This window comes from Suricata suricatta, chromosome 2, assembly GCF_006229205.1.
Source record: "Suricata suricatta isolate VVHF042 chromosome 2, meerkat_22Aug2017_6uvM2_HiC, whole genome shotgun sequence".
In the NCBI taxonomy this organism is placed as follows: domain Eukaryota; kingdom Metazoa; phylum Chordata; class Mammalia; order Carnivora; family Herpestidae; genus Suricata; species Suricata suricatta.
The window spans coordinates 143,793,966-143,810,454 of NC_043701.1; the positions used below are offsets into that span (position 1 = coordinate 143,793,966).

At 35.6% G+C, this 16,489-nt stretch overlaps 1 protein-coding gene across 6 annotated transcripts in view; it reads left to right on the forward strand.

Moving 5' to 3' along the window:
- CCSER2 (coiled-coil serine rich protein 2) overlaps positions 1 to 16,489 on the forward strand; it is a 159,456-nt gene that overhangs the window by 126,797 nt on the left and 16,170 nt on the right. For all 6 annotated transcript variants that reach the window (XM_029932048.1, XM_029932047.1, XM_029932049.1 and 3 more), the window contains one exon: positions 8,627 to 8,716. In XM_029932048.1, the coding sequence (XP_029787908.1) occupies positions 8,627 to 8,716 (90 nt within the window). The remainder of the gene's footprint in view (positions 1 to 8,626; positions 8,717 to 16,489) is intronic.

Below are 16,489 nucleotides of genomic sequence, written 5' to 3' on the forward strand. Positions count from 1 at the left end.
TGGGTACAGAGAAGGGAGAGAAACAGACTATTACACCGGGAAGCCTGCAATGAGGGAGATGAATCCCCCATTAACATTTGGCTTTGAAAGTAAGTGGGGCTGAATTTCATGAGTTCTTACAACAGGGAGACTTAAAGTCTAGAATTTTAAAAATCAGCCAAACTTGAATCTGGGACAACCTAAAGGGTGAGAGGAAGCTGAGTTCCTGCCCTTAAAGAGACAGCACAACAAACAGCCCCTGGAGCTATAGCATAGAAGCAGTAGTTTGAAAAAACTATGGACATATGGAAGGGAGAATAGTTCACTCACTTTGGAGCATGTCCTGGAAGGACAGGGATTCCTGAGGGGCTTCTCTAGGAACAAAGGAGATGGCAGGTGCCATCTGTCTCCACAACTCAGCATAAACACAGGGCCTGTGTTATGCTGCCTAACTCGTCATGCTTTGGGAATCTACCCATTTTAGTCACCTTTGCCTCAGTCCCCAGTACTGTGGTTTCCCTTCCCCAGAAGACCTGCAGAAACCTTGCCAACACCATGTCTCCTCACCAAGGCAGTTTGCAAGGCCTCGGGCCCATTAGCAGCAGGCCCTTTGGAAGCCCAAGGTGTTAAAATTGTGTGTTTCACTCCTGCCAGAGACTAAACACCGACCACAACAGGCAGAGAGAACCTCTGTAGACAACCAGACTAAAAGAAGAAGTGACCAGGACACAACATCAGGGCATACCCAACATGCATATGAGACCCTCCCCATCTCCCACCACCAAACACCTGGGGAACAGGGAACAGTGCAGGGCACTACAGGACCTCTTCTATACAGGCATTACTTTTCAAGAACAACAGACATAGGTGGCTTTCCTAACACACAGAGGGAGTTAAACAAAATGAGGAGTCAGAAATATGCCCCAAATGAAAGCACAGGACAGAACCACAGTAAGAGACCTAAATGAAATGGATGTAAGTAATATGCCTGATAGAGAATTTAAAGTAACAATAAAGATACTCACTGGACTTGAGAAAATAGTGGAAGACGTTGGTGAGACCCTTAACAAAGAGATGAAAAAGAACCAACCAGAGATAAAGAATACAATAAATGAAATTAGAATCACAACTAGGTGGAATAAATAGCAATCTGATGCAGGAGGTAGAGGGATGAATTAGTGACCTGGAAGACAGAATAATAATGGAAGTTAATCAAGCTGAGCAGGTGAGAGAAAAAAAATTATACAAAACGAGAATAGACTTAGGGAACTCAGAGACTCCATCAGGCATAAAAATTATATTATAAGGTTTCCTAAGGGGAAAAAAAAGAGAGTAAAGGGGGCAGAAAACTTATTTGAAGAAATAATAGCTAAAAACTTACCTAATCTGGGGAAGGAAACAGATATTCAGATCCAGAAGGCACAGAAATCCCCCAGTGAAATTAACCCAACAAGTTCCACACACAGACATGTAGTAATTAGAGTGGCAAAATGTAGTGATAAAGAAAAAAATTTTTAAACCAGCAAGAGAAAAGAAGGTAATTACATACAAGGGGAAACTCCCTAAGGTTATCAGATATTTTTTAGTAGAAACTTTGAGGGCCAGAAAGGAGTGGCATGATATATTCAAAGTGCTGAAAGAAACAATCTGTAGCCAAGAATCCTTTATCCAGCAAGGCTATCATTCAGTATAGAAAAGGAGATAAAGAGTTTTTTCAGGCAAGCAAAATGTAAGAGTTATTAACCACTAAACCAGCTCTACAAGAAATTTTAAAGGGGATTCTTTGAGTGGGAAGGAAAGACAAAGTTAAAAAAGTAGGACATATAAAAGCAGTAAAGATAAGTACACCTGCAAAAATCAGTTAATGGATTCACAAAATAAAAGGATGTAAAATATGACGCCATATACTTAAAATGAGGAGAGAGGAATAAAGTATGTGTTCAAACTTAAGTGACATAATATACACTGCTATATGCAGAAGATGTTATATACAAACTTAATGGTAACCATAAGTCAAGAACCAGTAATAGATAAGCAAAAGAGAAAGGAATCTAAGTATATCACTAAAGAAAACCACCACCACCACCACCAACAACAAAAAACATGAAAGAGAGCAAGAGAAGAAAGGATCAGGGAAAAACTACAAAAACAACCACAAAACAAGTAAAATGGCAAGTAACATATTTATCAGTACTTACTTTGAATGTAAATGGACTAAATCCTCAAATCAAAAGACATAGGGTGACAAAATGGATAAATAAGACCCATGGGGCACCTGGGAGGCTCAGTCAGTTAAGCATCAGACTCCAGATTTTGGCTCAGGTCATGATCTCATAGTGTGTGAGATTGAACCCTGCATTGGGCTCCATGCTGACAACTTGGAGTTTGCGTGGGATTTTCTGTCTCCCTCTTTCTCTGTGCCTGCCCTGCTCACGCTTTCTCTTTCTCAAAATAAATAGGTAACCTTAAAAAAAAGAAAAACAAGACCCATCTGTATGCTGCCTACAAGAGACTCAGACCAAAAGAAATCTGCAGATTGAAAGTAGGGGATATAGAAACATGCAACTGATTAGAGCAGATATCAATAATAATAGAAGCTTAAAAAACAATGTAACAGATCAGTGAAACCAGGAGCTGGCTCTTTGAAAAGATCAACAAAACTGATAAATCTCTAATATAGGCTCGTTAACAAAAAAAAAAAAAAGAAAAGAAAAAAAGAGGACTCAAAATCGCAAGTGAAAGAGGAGAAATAACAACCAATAGCACAGAAATGCGATTGTAAGAGAATATTTTGAAAAACGATATGCCAACAAATTGGACAACCTAGAGGAAAAGCAGTCAATTCCTAAAACATATCACCTCCCAAAACTGAAGCAGGAAGAAATAGGAAATTTGAACAGAGTGGTTACCTGCAATGAAATTTGAATCAGTAATATTAAAAAAACCTCCCAACAAACAAACAAAATCAGATAAAGGTACCACAAAAATAACTGTAGGCCAATATCTCTGATGAACACAGATGCAGAAATTCTGAACAAAATATTAGCAAATCAAATCCAATAATATGTTAAAACCTTCATTCACAATGGTCAAGTGGGATTTGTTGCTGGGATGCAAGTATGGTTCAGTATGTGCAAATCAGTCAACATGATACATCACATCAATACGAGAAAGGATAAGAATGATATGGTCATTTCAGTAAATCAGAAAAAGCATTCGACAAAGTACAAAATCATTCATGGTAAAAACCCTCAACAAAGCAGGTTTAAAGGGAACTTACCTCAACATAATGAAGGCCACATATGAAAAACCCACAGCTATCAGCATAGTCAGTGGGGAAAAACTGAGAGCTTTCCCCCTAAGGTCAGGAGTAAGACAAGGATGTCCACTCTCACCACTTTTATTCAACATAGTACTGGAGATCCTAGTAACAGCAATCAGACAAGAAAAAGAAATAAGACATCCATATTGGTAAGAAGAAGTAAAACTTCGACCATTTGCAGATAACATGATAATTCTATATAGAAAACCCAAAAGACTCTGCCAATAAATTACTAGAACTGATAAATGAATTCAGTAAAGTTGCAGGATATAAAATCAACATACAGAAATCTGTTGGATCTCTGTGTACTAATAATAAAGCAGCAGAATAAGAAATTAATAAAACAATCCAATTTGCCATTGTTCCAAAAATAATAAAATAGCTAGGAAGAAACTTATCCAAAGAGGTCAAGTTCTTGTATTCTGGAAACCATAAAACTGATGAAAGAAATTGAATACAACACAAAGAAATGATAAGACATTCCATGCTCATTGGTTGAAAGAACAAATATTGTTGAAATATCTATACTACCCAAAGGAATCCACAGATTTAATGCAATTGCTAACAAAATACCAAGAATATTTTTCACAGAAGTAGAACAAGCCATCCTAAAATTTGTATGAAACCAGAAAAGATCCCAAATAGCCAAAGCAAATCTTAGAGAGAAACAAAACTGGAGGTATTTTAGACTTCAGGATGTATTGAGGCACCTGGGTGGCTTAGTTTGTTGAGCATCCGACATAGGCTTAGGTTATGATCTCACAGTCTATAGGTTGAAGCCCCACATTGGAGCCTGGAGCCTGTTTTGGATTCTGTGTCTCCCTCTCTCTATGCCCCTCCCCTGCTAGCACTCTGTCTCTTTCCCTCTCTTTCTCAAAAATAAAATAAAAACATTGTTTTCAAGTTATATTACAAAACTGTAGTAATCAAAACAGTATAGCCCTGGCACAAATAGACACATAGATCAGTGGAATAGAATAAGAAGCCCAGAAATAAACCCGCAGTGATATGATCAGTTAATCTACAAAGGAAGCAGGAATACCAATGGGAAAAAGTAGTCTCTTCATCAAATGGTGTTGGGAGGACTGAACTGCTACATGCAGAAGGAGGAAACTGGATGAGTTTCTCACACTATACACAGAAATAAACTCCAGATGAATTAAAAACCTAGATGTGAGACCTGAAACTATAAACATCCTAGAAGAACACAGTCAGAAATGTCTCTGACTTCGGTTCTAGCAACATTTTTCTAGATATGTCTCCTGAGGCAAGGGAAACAAAAGCAAAAATAAACCATTGGGACTACATCAAAATAAAAAGCTTCTGCAAAGCAAAGGAAACAACCAGCAACACTAAATGACAACCTACTGGATGGTAGAAGACATTTTAACATGACACATTCGAGAAACAGTATCCAAATATATAAAGAACATATACAACTCAATACCAAAAAGACAATCCAGTTAAATGGGCAGGAGACAAGAACAGACATTTCTTCAGAGAACACCTGCCAATGGCCAACAGACACATGAAACAATGTTCACTATTAATTATCATCAGGGATATGCACATCACAACCACACTGCACTATTACTGCACACCTGTCAGAATAGCTAAAATAAAAAATTCAAGAAACAACCAGTGTTGGCAAGGTTGTGTAGAAAAAGGAACCTTTGTGCACTGTTGGTGGGAATCCAAACTGGTCCAGCCACTGTGGAAAACAATATATAGGTTCCTCAGGATATTAAAAATAGAATTACCCTACGATCCATTAAATGCACTACTGCATGTTTACTCAAAGAGTACAAAACCAGTACATTGACGGGACACATGCATTATTCACAGTAGCCAAACTATGGAAGAAGCCCAAGTGTCCGTTGATAGAAGAAGGGATAAAGAAGATGTGATTCATATATATGAGTGTGTGTGTATATAATGGAATAATATTCAGCCATAAAAAAGAATGAAATCTTGCCATTTGCAGTAACATTGATGGATATAGAGAGTATAATGTTAAGTAAAATAAGCCAATTAGAGAAGGACAAATACCAAAAGATCTCATTCATATGTGGAGTTTAAGAACAAAATGTAGAAACAAGATGTGGTATATATACACAATGGAGTACTACATGGCAATGAGAAAGAATGAAATATGGCCATTTGTAGGAAAGTGGATGGACCTTGAGGGTGTCATGCTAAGTGAAATAAGTCAGGCAGAGAAGGACAGAAACCATATGTTTGCACTCATAGGTCTAAGAGGAAAACAGGAGAGACCTAATGGAGGACCAGGGGGAGGGGAAGAGGGAAAGAGAGTTGGGGAGAGAGAGGGATGAAAAACTTGAGAGACTATTGAATGCTGAAAATGAACTGAGGATTGAAGGGGAAGGAGAAGGGGGGAAAAGAGGTAGTGGTGACGGAGGAGGGTACTTGTGGAGAAGAACACTGGGTGTTGTATGGAAACCAATTTGACAATAAACTGTTTAAAAAAATTGATTAAAAAAAAAAGAAACAAAACAAATGAATAATGGAGAAAAAATAAACCTAAAAATAAACTCTTAACTAGAAAGAACAAACAGATGGTTGCCAGAAGGGAGGGAGGTGGGTAGGTGAATGGGTGAAATAGGTGTAGAGGATTAGGAGTGTACTTGATGAGCACAATAATGTATGTTCTGTGTTATGCAGCTGAAACTAATACAGTATGTTAACAACACTGTAATTTAAGGGAAAAAATGTGAAGGATTTTCTAGGGGATTTCAATATCCCTTTCTTGTTCAAACTTCAATGCATTTTATCTTTTTCAAAAATATATGCACTCACCCCTAACCCGTGTTTGTGTCCAGAGTTTCAGAAAAGTGAAGTGACAGTATAAAGTGTTGAATTCATATTTTATGTGAAATGTGCAGATGTAAAACAATGCAATGCTCCAAGAATTTAACTGAAAACTATAGATGCTCAACCATTTAAACCTTGTTCAAAATGCTAAGAATGCTCTTAATTAGATACATTTAGATATATTTGCTCAGTTATCCCTCAGAATAATCTTGTGTAATTACTAGCGTAGAATTTTCTTTACAGAGTCATAGAAAGTAGAACTCAGCTTAAGCAGACTAGCTCTTATGTATGACTAAGTCATATATTTGAAAAACTATTACTAGCTATGAAAAGCTGGATAGAACTGGGTTCAAATCCTGGTTCTGAAACTTAATAGTCATGTTCTCTTAGGGAAGTTACTTAATTCCTCCTAAGCCTCTTCTGTGTGTGAGGATAATAAAAATAATAACATATAGGATTATGATCACTTAAAGAACTATATTATATAAACTATCTAATGCCATAACCTGGACCATGGGTGCATGACAGATATTAATTTTTATTTAATGACTTGTCCCAAATCACTCAGCTTGTAAATCAGTGCATTTCTTATGATGTGATAAGCTCCAAGTAAAAGTCAAGTCAAGTAACAAAATACTATAGATCCCATCAGTACTTAAGTGGTCATTTGGGTAATGGTGAAGTTCTTGGTTGACTTTTCTGGAATCCTTTTGGCTGTCCTGTAATGGTTACAAGATGTCTTCTTTAGCTCTATGTGTCACATACTTGTATATTTAGTCCCCAGAAGTAGGAAAAAAGACGGGTTTTTTTCCTAGCATGTCTATTTAAAAATCTAGAGTACTTTCTCAGAAATAACACAGACTTTTCTCACATTGAATTAGCTAGGTTTGGGTTCTTTGTCCTTTCCTAAGCATGGTAGAATGGGATTAATCTGATTGCTTGAAACTAATCAAATCTATCATTGGGTCAAAAAATAGGATGCACTTCCCTGAAATATGGGACTATGTAGAACATGAGGCACATGGACAGGGAATGATTGGGGTAGTTGTTTTACACCCATTGAAGTGTCACAAATAATTTTAAAAATTATGGAAAATTCAAACATTTGCCAAATACTTAATATACTTAATATGCCTAACATATAGACTACAAAAAGGAAATTACTTCTGGAATTGCAGTTGTTAGTATAGACTACATAATGTGCTTGCATTAAGATAAATGTTTTATCTTTACATACCTCCCATCTATATTAAAAGTTACATCCTATTGCAGTGAATTTCACAAGACTCACGAATTGCCTGCTTATATACTGAATTTCGTTTCAGCATTCCATTTCTTAGGAAAGGAAAAATGTCTTTAGTATAGAAATTTTTGCTTGTAGTTAGATCTTGTTTTATATATGAAAAATGGGATGATCTGATTAAAATTAAGAAAAATTCTTAATTTTTGTAAATATCTTTAAAGTAGACACATAATTTTAACTTAGTTCCATAATCAAGAATTTGTTACATAGATTCTCCTATGAGACAATATGTTTACCTCCAGTAGGATTGCTTAATAAACAATACAGATGTATTCTAACTTCACACTGGGGAGAAATTCTTATCAATTTTTTCATTATTTTAAAAAATTTGATATTTGAGAAACCAAAGTTTGCACAATAGGTGCATTGGCTTGTGTTGTATAAGTGACTAAATGAGTATGCTTTGTGTCGAATCATATGTAGAGAGTTCATTTATGAACTGAAATGGTCAGATGGATCTTGTCAAAAGGCAGAGATCCTTCAAATTGTTTAGTCCAATAAGGTTAACACATAATTAAGGAGGCTTTAAAGCACTACACATGTGAATAGATAACCTTACTTGTGACCTGGAGGTATTTAATATCCAGTAGAGTCCTATCAAAAGTGAATTTAAGAAATAGTGGTGGGGGCGTCTGGGTGGCTCAGTTGGTTAAGCCTCCAACTTTGGCTCAGGTCATGATCTCACATTCGTGGATTCGAGCCCCGCGTCGGGCTCTGTGCTGACAGCTCGGAGCCTGGAGCCTGCTTCCGATTCTGTGTTTCTCTCTCTCTTCGCCCCTCCCTGCTCATGCTCTGTCTCTTTATGTCTCAAAAAATAAATAAAACATTAAAAAAAAAAAACAGTGGTGTACTGACTGTAGTACCACTGTAGTTTAGAGAAATACCTTAGATTTTTCAATTGTACTTTTTATAAACTGGTATATATTCTATACTTATATCCATAGTATTATATATGTTTATATACATAAGGTCATTGTGTTTTTATGGATAATGTAAGAGATTCCCAAGGTTAGTTTTTACTATCCAACTGTAGAACCCAATCTCTGAATAAGACGGGAAACTTCTGAATAGACCTGGATATTTGCCCTTTTTGTGTGGTAGTAGTCTTTTACCCTTTAAATGAGCCTCTACTTTGTATGTATATGTATGTACAGAATTATACTAGTATAAAAATTTGTGGTTTTATTCAGGCAACTCGGTGTAACTGCCACCAAAAATCTACAGAGGAAAAATGCACATATGCTGATAAATATACTCAAACACCCTGGAGAAGAATTCCTGTAAGTACATATGGCCTTAACCTCATGTCATATACTCTTTTGATGTTTGTTCCACTTTTTTTTACCCTAATCTAATAATTTTGAATCTGCCATGGCTGTAATTTTTTTTTTTTTAGGTAAGTTGATTTTTTTGTCTCTTAGGTGTTTATGTGCTTTCTAAAGCTTCTTGTGTGTCTTATATAAATGAATGTGCATTTAATAGCTTTTCCATTCTGCACACTATAGCCCATTTTATTTGAGTGTCTAGTCTCCTCTCCTTGCATGTATTTATGAGAGTAGTATTTCCCCATGCTGTAAAAGAAAGAGAAATCCAAAAACTGCAGTCTTCCCTCTTTAGCAGAATATAACTCTTTGAAAATATATGATGTAGCATTTTATTTTGTTGTTGAAACTTTTCAAATATATTCTATCATTATAATTACTCAAATGTTGAGGCTATTAAGAAGTATAAATGCATTAAGACATAGATAGTGAAGGCTATGTTTTTAGACATAGTTAGGGAATGGTTTCTTCTAAACAGTAGAAAGTAACCATGTGTTCTGTGCTTCTTGTTTTTTGAAATATATTTAGTCTAAAATACACTGACCACAATTTAATCTGAGTTCTGAAACTCAGTTCAGGGTATGCCTGTGCCACAGAATCATCACATGGCCATCCAGTCATTATGATCCTGTTGTAGGGTGCCAACTAATAGATATTTTTGTTAAGAGAATGCCTTATAAAGCCAACTCTGACTCTTCTTTTGCCTTATTTTAGCAGTGGAATCCTAGTAACAGAAATGAACAGGGAGCCATAATGGTTAATGTGATTAACAGTTCCATTTTTAAAGCTTGGCTATAGGCTTGAAAGCTTGCAAAATACTTTTTTCCATTTATCTAATGAGTAATTTTTTGTGTGCTCTATATAAGGTACGATGCTAATAATTTATTCAACAAAAGTTTGTGAGCCTCTCCCATCTCAATTATTAGACTCTTGCTATAGAAGCAGGGAATTGGGGAAGGAAATACACAGACAAATAAGGATTCTTTCCTCCATTAGCAAGTGCTTATTAAAGGAACTGTGATGTGATATAAAGTGTAGTGTGTTCTATAAGTTTCAAAGGATTGGGAAAGTCCAGTTGGAAGAACCAAGGAGCTTGGTGAAGAAGGCGAAGGTTGTAGTTGAATAGTAGTAAAAGATGCCAGTGGGCAGAGATGATATAATATTTCTTTAATGGCAAAGGGTGTGGAACCTTACCTGATTGAGGAAATTGCAAAGTAAGATGATACCTCTTGCTTCTAGATGTAGTTTAGGCTTTCCAAGTTTCTCCAGTTTTCTCACAGATATTTGTGCTTTCTGACACTGTTACTATGTAGTTTGGTGATTTCATTAAGAAGAAGAAGAGAAGTTCCATTTTCTCATCCTCATGGGAGTCTTTATACCATCTCTGTCTTCCTTGACCTTACCGTTCTGAAAACTGGCTATTAATTAGACAAAAGTAAATGGTGGAAAATAGTCCCCAGACATTGCTGTGTTAGTTACATTGTAATTTTGGATGAAATGAAGGTCAGTTTTCTAGCCTAGCACTTCTAACAAACCCAGACTTTAGGCTTGTCATCTGTTATTTTAGGAGTCATCTGGCTTAACACCTTTGTTTTATAGTTATCTAGGTAACAAAAGGCAGGGAGATTAAATGGAATATTAAAGTTTCCAAATAATCGATGACTGAGATATTACTCTAACTTCAGGCTACTGACTGCTAGTTCAAGGTTCCTTCCCCAGAAGGCACACTGAGGAGCCTTGAAGAATTGCTACAGGTTGTGCAGATTGAAATGGGAGAAATATCCTTGACAGAAGGAACAGTACAAGTAAAGGTGATGAGGTAGGAAGATATGTTTAGGCAGTAGTTAAACACATGATTTTGGCTGTTTAGGGAAATAGTTGAAGTTGGTGTTAAAGCCCATTTGAAAATAGAATTCAAAAGTTTATCCAGGAATTATTGGAAAAGTAGTTTTACTGACTTGTATTTACTTAAAAAGGTAGTTATATATATTTACTTACTTAGTTAAATGGTAATTATTATTAACATTAAATATTGAGTTTATTCTCTGATTTTTATGGTTTTTTTGGACTTAACGATTCATTTGAAATAAATTATTTTAGAAGCCATTTATTATGATAACAAAGATTTTCTTTTCTCATTTAAAAAGTTACACTTGATGTGTTCTTTTTTTAGCAGGAACCCAACATATTTAAACAAGATGTTGGTAATGGGGAGGTATAGTGGAATTCTTTGGCAACAATGAGTTTGTTAAAGAGTGATTTGGGGAATCAGAACATGTTATATTTTAAAATCCCCAGGTTTAGTGTAGATAACATTTTTTTTGCAAGTTATAGTCTGAGTTCTTGTTCCTCATCATTCCCTGAATATCCTGGGAAGTTTGAATATGTTTCTTGATACTTTGTGAGTTAGTTGAGGATCTGAAGTAGAATCTACTTCAGAGGTTTTTGAAGCATATGTAAGCAGGTCCTGGGAACATTTCCTGGCATCAGCGGAAGAAATCTGGTTGTAGCAGAAAGCAGAGAAGGATGGTAGAGAAGAGAGAGATGCTGTGTATAATATAGCCATTTAGGAAATGGAAAGAAAAGAAATAGACATTTCTAGAAGAAATGAAGGAAAATAAAGAAGATAGATTATCATTAAGTAGATTTTATTTTTCCCCTTGAACGGGATATATTCATCTGCATACCTACAGTGCTCTTTGTTTTAATACACAACCATTGTGTTTCTCTAGCAGAAAGCATCTCATAACTACCGTTTCATCTTAAAAGTCATCAGGAGATTTAAAATAGATTTTGGTGAGCAAAAGGTACTTTCTTGGTTAGAGCTTAGGGAATTTCATGACTCAATGGCATCAACTAAGAAAGAATTATGTACTTAGTGCCTTCTAGATTAGTGCTCCAATATAATAATATCATGGAAATGTCCTAGTATCCAAATTAAAGTAAAAACAAAACAGGCAGACTTAATTTCTTTAAGTTTATTTATTTTGAGAGAGAGAACGAGCACACGCAATGAGAGGTGCAAGGGGAGGGGCAGAGAGAGAGGGAGAGAAAGAGACAATCCCATGCAGACTCCACACTGTCACAGGGAAGCTATCGGTGCGGGACTCAATCTCACAAAACTGAGATCATGACCTGAGCTGAAATCAAGAGTCAGACACTTAACCAACTAAGCCACCCAGGCCCCCTGTAGAATTAATTTTAATGAAATATTTTATTAATCCAAGAGTACTGTTCAACCATGAAATCAATATAAAGACGTTATTGAGATATTTTACATTCTGATTTTTGGTTTTTTGCTGGTACTAAGTCTTTGACATTTGGGGGGCATTTTACATTTATAGTACATTTCATTTCAGACTATCCGTAATTCAGTTCTGTGCAGAGGTCATTGGATTAGGCTTTAAACCTGAACTAAGTAGCAGGAATTGACAGACAAACAAACAAACAAATAGTACATTCCTCCAGCTTTTAAACTGTAGAACCATTTATTCATTCATTCAGTGAACTTTGATTGGTTTATTTTATATTTCAGTCCCAGTATACTAAAGGTTTTGGATGCTAAATCAAAGACATTGCAAAATTCTTAATTTATGACATTCATGAGGAGACAGCAAAGGGTAAATCTGAGAGAGCAGGAGAGTGAGGCTCTTCTTTCTGGACCAGAGGATGGTGGACGTCTATTCCAGATTTGGGGACTAGACCTTCTGGCTCTCAAATCCATTTTATAGCTGCCATGTCCAGTTCCATCTGGGAACTTGTTTTGCTACTGCTGTCTTTTTGCTAATGATCAGGTCTCTCACCCTTTCCTTACATCTTATAAATCCTAAATCTTCTAAGTTTCTATGTTAGGTTCTCCTCTACAAGTTCTCTTTTGTTGTAGAAACACTTCTAATAGATACTGAATTATGGGGAGCCAATGCCTACTCTTAGTGCTGCTGCTTAGTGTTGCTCAGGTTTCTATGTTTCTAAAGTTGCCTGATTGCAAGGTTTTGTTAATCATGTATTTATTTTATAGCTATTTCAGCTGTTTACTGTTGAAAGGAGTAATCTTTCTTACTTTCATACTCGGGGAAATTACCTTCATAGAGATGAGAATATCTTTAAGCGTGTTTTCTTTCTTTCCCTACCAATATCATCACCTTTTTAATAGTTTTCCTCTGTATTACTCTAATGTGCATTATAGTTTTACTCTTCTCTTTTTTTACTTTTTATTTTAAATAGTTATAGATTATAAAAAATTACAAAATAGAACAGAAAGATCCCTTGTATGGTTCACCCATCATTCCACAATGATTACATTTTATATAAATATAGTACAATATCAAAACCAGGAAATTGACGTTAGTATTTTTGTAGTTGTATGCCATTTTATTACTGTTTAGATTCCAGCAACAACCACCGTATTTAAGATGCAGAATTATTGTGCCACTATGAAGTTTTGCCTTGTGTACTACCTTCTGAGAGTCAGAACCATTCCTTTCCTCTGCCATTCCTAACCCCTGGAAACCACTATTCTGATTTTCCATGCCTTTAATTCAGTGATTTGAAGAATTTTATATAAGCGATATTATATAGTGTGTGAGCTTTTGAAACTGGCTTTAAAAATTTTTTTTAAACATTTAAGTTTTGAGAGACAGAGACAGAGCATGAGCTTGGTAGGGGCAGAGAAAGGGAGACACAGAATCCAAAGCAGGCTCCAGGCTCTGAGCTGTCAGCACAGAGCCTGATGCAGGTCTCAAACCCACAAACACAAGATCATGAACTGAGCCAAAGTCAGACGCTCAACCAACTGAGCCACCCAAGCGCCCCAAGATTGACTTTTTTCACTCAGCATATACACCTTGGAAATTCATCCAAGAAGTTGTGTCCATCAGTAATTTGCTCCTTTTTATTGCCAAGTAGTATTCCATGATGTGAATGTTCTATAGTTTGTTTAACCACTTTATCTATTGAAAGACATTTTGATCATTTTCGTTTGGGGGCTATTACAAATAAAGCTGCTACGAGTATTTGTGTGTAGAGGAAATTTTCATTTCTCTGGGATACATGCCTATATTGTGCATTCTGGGTCATATGGTAACTCTGTGTTTAGTTCTCAAAGAAACTGCCAAACCATTTATCAGAACAACTGCTGGAACAGATTCTCATCAACATTTTATGAGTGATATAGTTTCTCTGAAATTTTTTAAAATTTATTTATTTTTGAGAGAGACAGAGACACCATGAGTGAGGGAGGGGCAGAGAGAGTGAGAGAGAGAATCGCAAGCAGGCTTTGCACTGTCCGTGCAGAGCCTGACACGAGGCTTGAACTCACAAAACTGTGAGATCATTACCTGAGCCAAAACCAAGAGTCAGATGTTTAACTGACTGAGCCTCCCAGGTGCCCCCAGTTTCTCTGCATCATCATCAGTGTTTATTAGTGTTATTTTTTTAATTTTAGCCATTCTGGTAACTGTGTGGTGATATATCAGTGTGGTTTTAATTTCTTTCCTTAATGGCTAATGGTGCTAATGTCTTTTGTATGCTTAATTGCCCTTTTCTTCTTCAAATATATCCATGTCTTCCCATTTTGTCCCTTGATTTTTACTTTTTTAATGGTGAATTTTGAGAGTTCTTGATGTATTTTCCAAGTCCTTACATAAGGGTAAATGTGGTTTGCAAGTGTTTCCCCCCATTGGGGAAATTATCTTCACAGAGTAATTCAAGAGTAAATGATCTTAGTTTTGATGACGTCCAGTTTTTCAATACTTTTTGTCTTTTATGAACTATGCTTTTTGTTATGCCTAAATGCTTCACCAAGGCCAAGACTCTGAAAATTTTGTTTTCATCTAAGATGTTTATACTTCTATTTTCTACATTTGAATCTGTTATCCATCTTGACTTAATTTTTATGTAAGAATGAGGTTTAGGTCAAGGTTCATTATTTTCCCACCAACATCCAGTTGCTTTGTACCATTTGTTCAAAGGACTATCCTTTCTGTGGGGCACCTGGGAGGCTCTATCAGTTATGTGTCCAACTCTTGATCTCAGCTCAGGTCTTGATCTCAAGATCCTGAGTTTGAACTCATGTTAAGCTCTGCACTGTGTATGAAGCCTACCTAAAACATAAATAAATAAAAACTAAAAATAAAAAATCTTTCTCTGTTGAATAACTTTTATGTTTTTGTCAACAATTAGTTGACTGTATACTTGTACGGATCTGCTTCTGATTTCTCTATTCCATTGATCTGTGTATCTACCCCTTCACCAGTACTTCACTGTCTTAATTGCTGTAACTATATAAAAAATCTTGAGTGATTCCTCCTACTTTTTCTTCTTTTTCATAATCATTTATATATTCTAATTTGTTTGATTTTCTACATAATTTTAGAATTAACTTGTGTTTATGTAAAAAAATTTCTTCCCAGGATTTTGACAGAAAATATTTTATATACCTAAATATCATTTTGGAGTTAACATCTTTAATATATGTTGAGTCTTCCAATCCCTGAATAAAGTATAGCTTTCCATTAATTGAAATCATTTTTTATTTCTTTAACCAACATTTTCTAGTTTTTAGACTATAAGTTCTGCATATGCTTTCTCAGATTTATTATGTATTTCCTCATTTTGAGTTATAAATGCCATTGTCTTTTAAATTTCACTTTCATGTGTTCATTGCTGGTATTTAGAAATATAATTGATTTTGTATATGGATCTTGTATCTGATGAATTTATTAAATTCACTAATTCTGGGAGTTTTTCCTGTAGATCTGAATTTTCTACTTGGACTGCCATGTCATCTGCAAATATGAGCAGTTTTTTGTTTTTTGTTTTTTTTAACTTTTTGATTTATATGTGTCTTTTACTTCTTTTTCTTGTATTATGCCACTGGCATAATGCCTTCCCTCTTCTCTCTCTCTCTCTCTCTGAAAATGAACACATAAACTTGGAAAAACAAAGAACTTCATTCTTTTAACACACACACACACACACACACACACATGCATATTCTATGTGGGACACCTGGGTGGATCAATCGGTTAAGCATCTGACTCTTGATTTCAGCCCAGGTCATGATCTCACAGTTCATGGATTCCGAGTCCCTTGACAGGTTCTGTACTGAAGACTGACAATACACAGCCTACTTGGTATTCTCTCTCTGATCCTTCTTCACTCACTTTCACACTCTCTAAATAAATAAATAAATAAACTTTTAAAAAATGTCTAATTTATGTTACAAAAAACACGTTTTGTGCAGTTTTTTTTCTTTTAGTTGTTGTGGTTTGTTTTATGGCCTAGACTGTGGTAAATGTGGTAAGGGATTGATAGACTCTTAAAAAGAATGCATATTTTGCTGTTGCTGGATGGAATGTTCTATAAATACTGATTAGATCCAGATTGTTGATGGTGTCCTTGAGTCCTCTGTATCACTGTTGATTTTGTTGTCTAGTTGTTTTATCAATTATTAAGAGAGGGGTGTTAGATTCTCCAACTGTAATTGTGGATTTGATTGTTCAGTACTATCAATTTTCATTGTGTGTGTTACACAGTTCTGTAGTTTGGTGCATATACATTTAGGATCACTATATCTTTTGGGTAGATTGACCCTTTAATCTTTTTATAAGATCATTTTTTGTACCTGGTAATTTGTTCTGAATCTTTCTTTATTTGATATTAATGTAGCCACTCTTGCTTTTTCTGTGAACATCTCTTAGTGAAGCTATAGTTGACACCAAGAAATGTGAG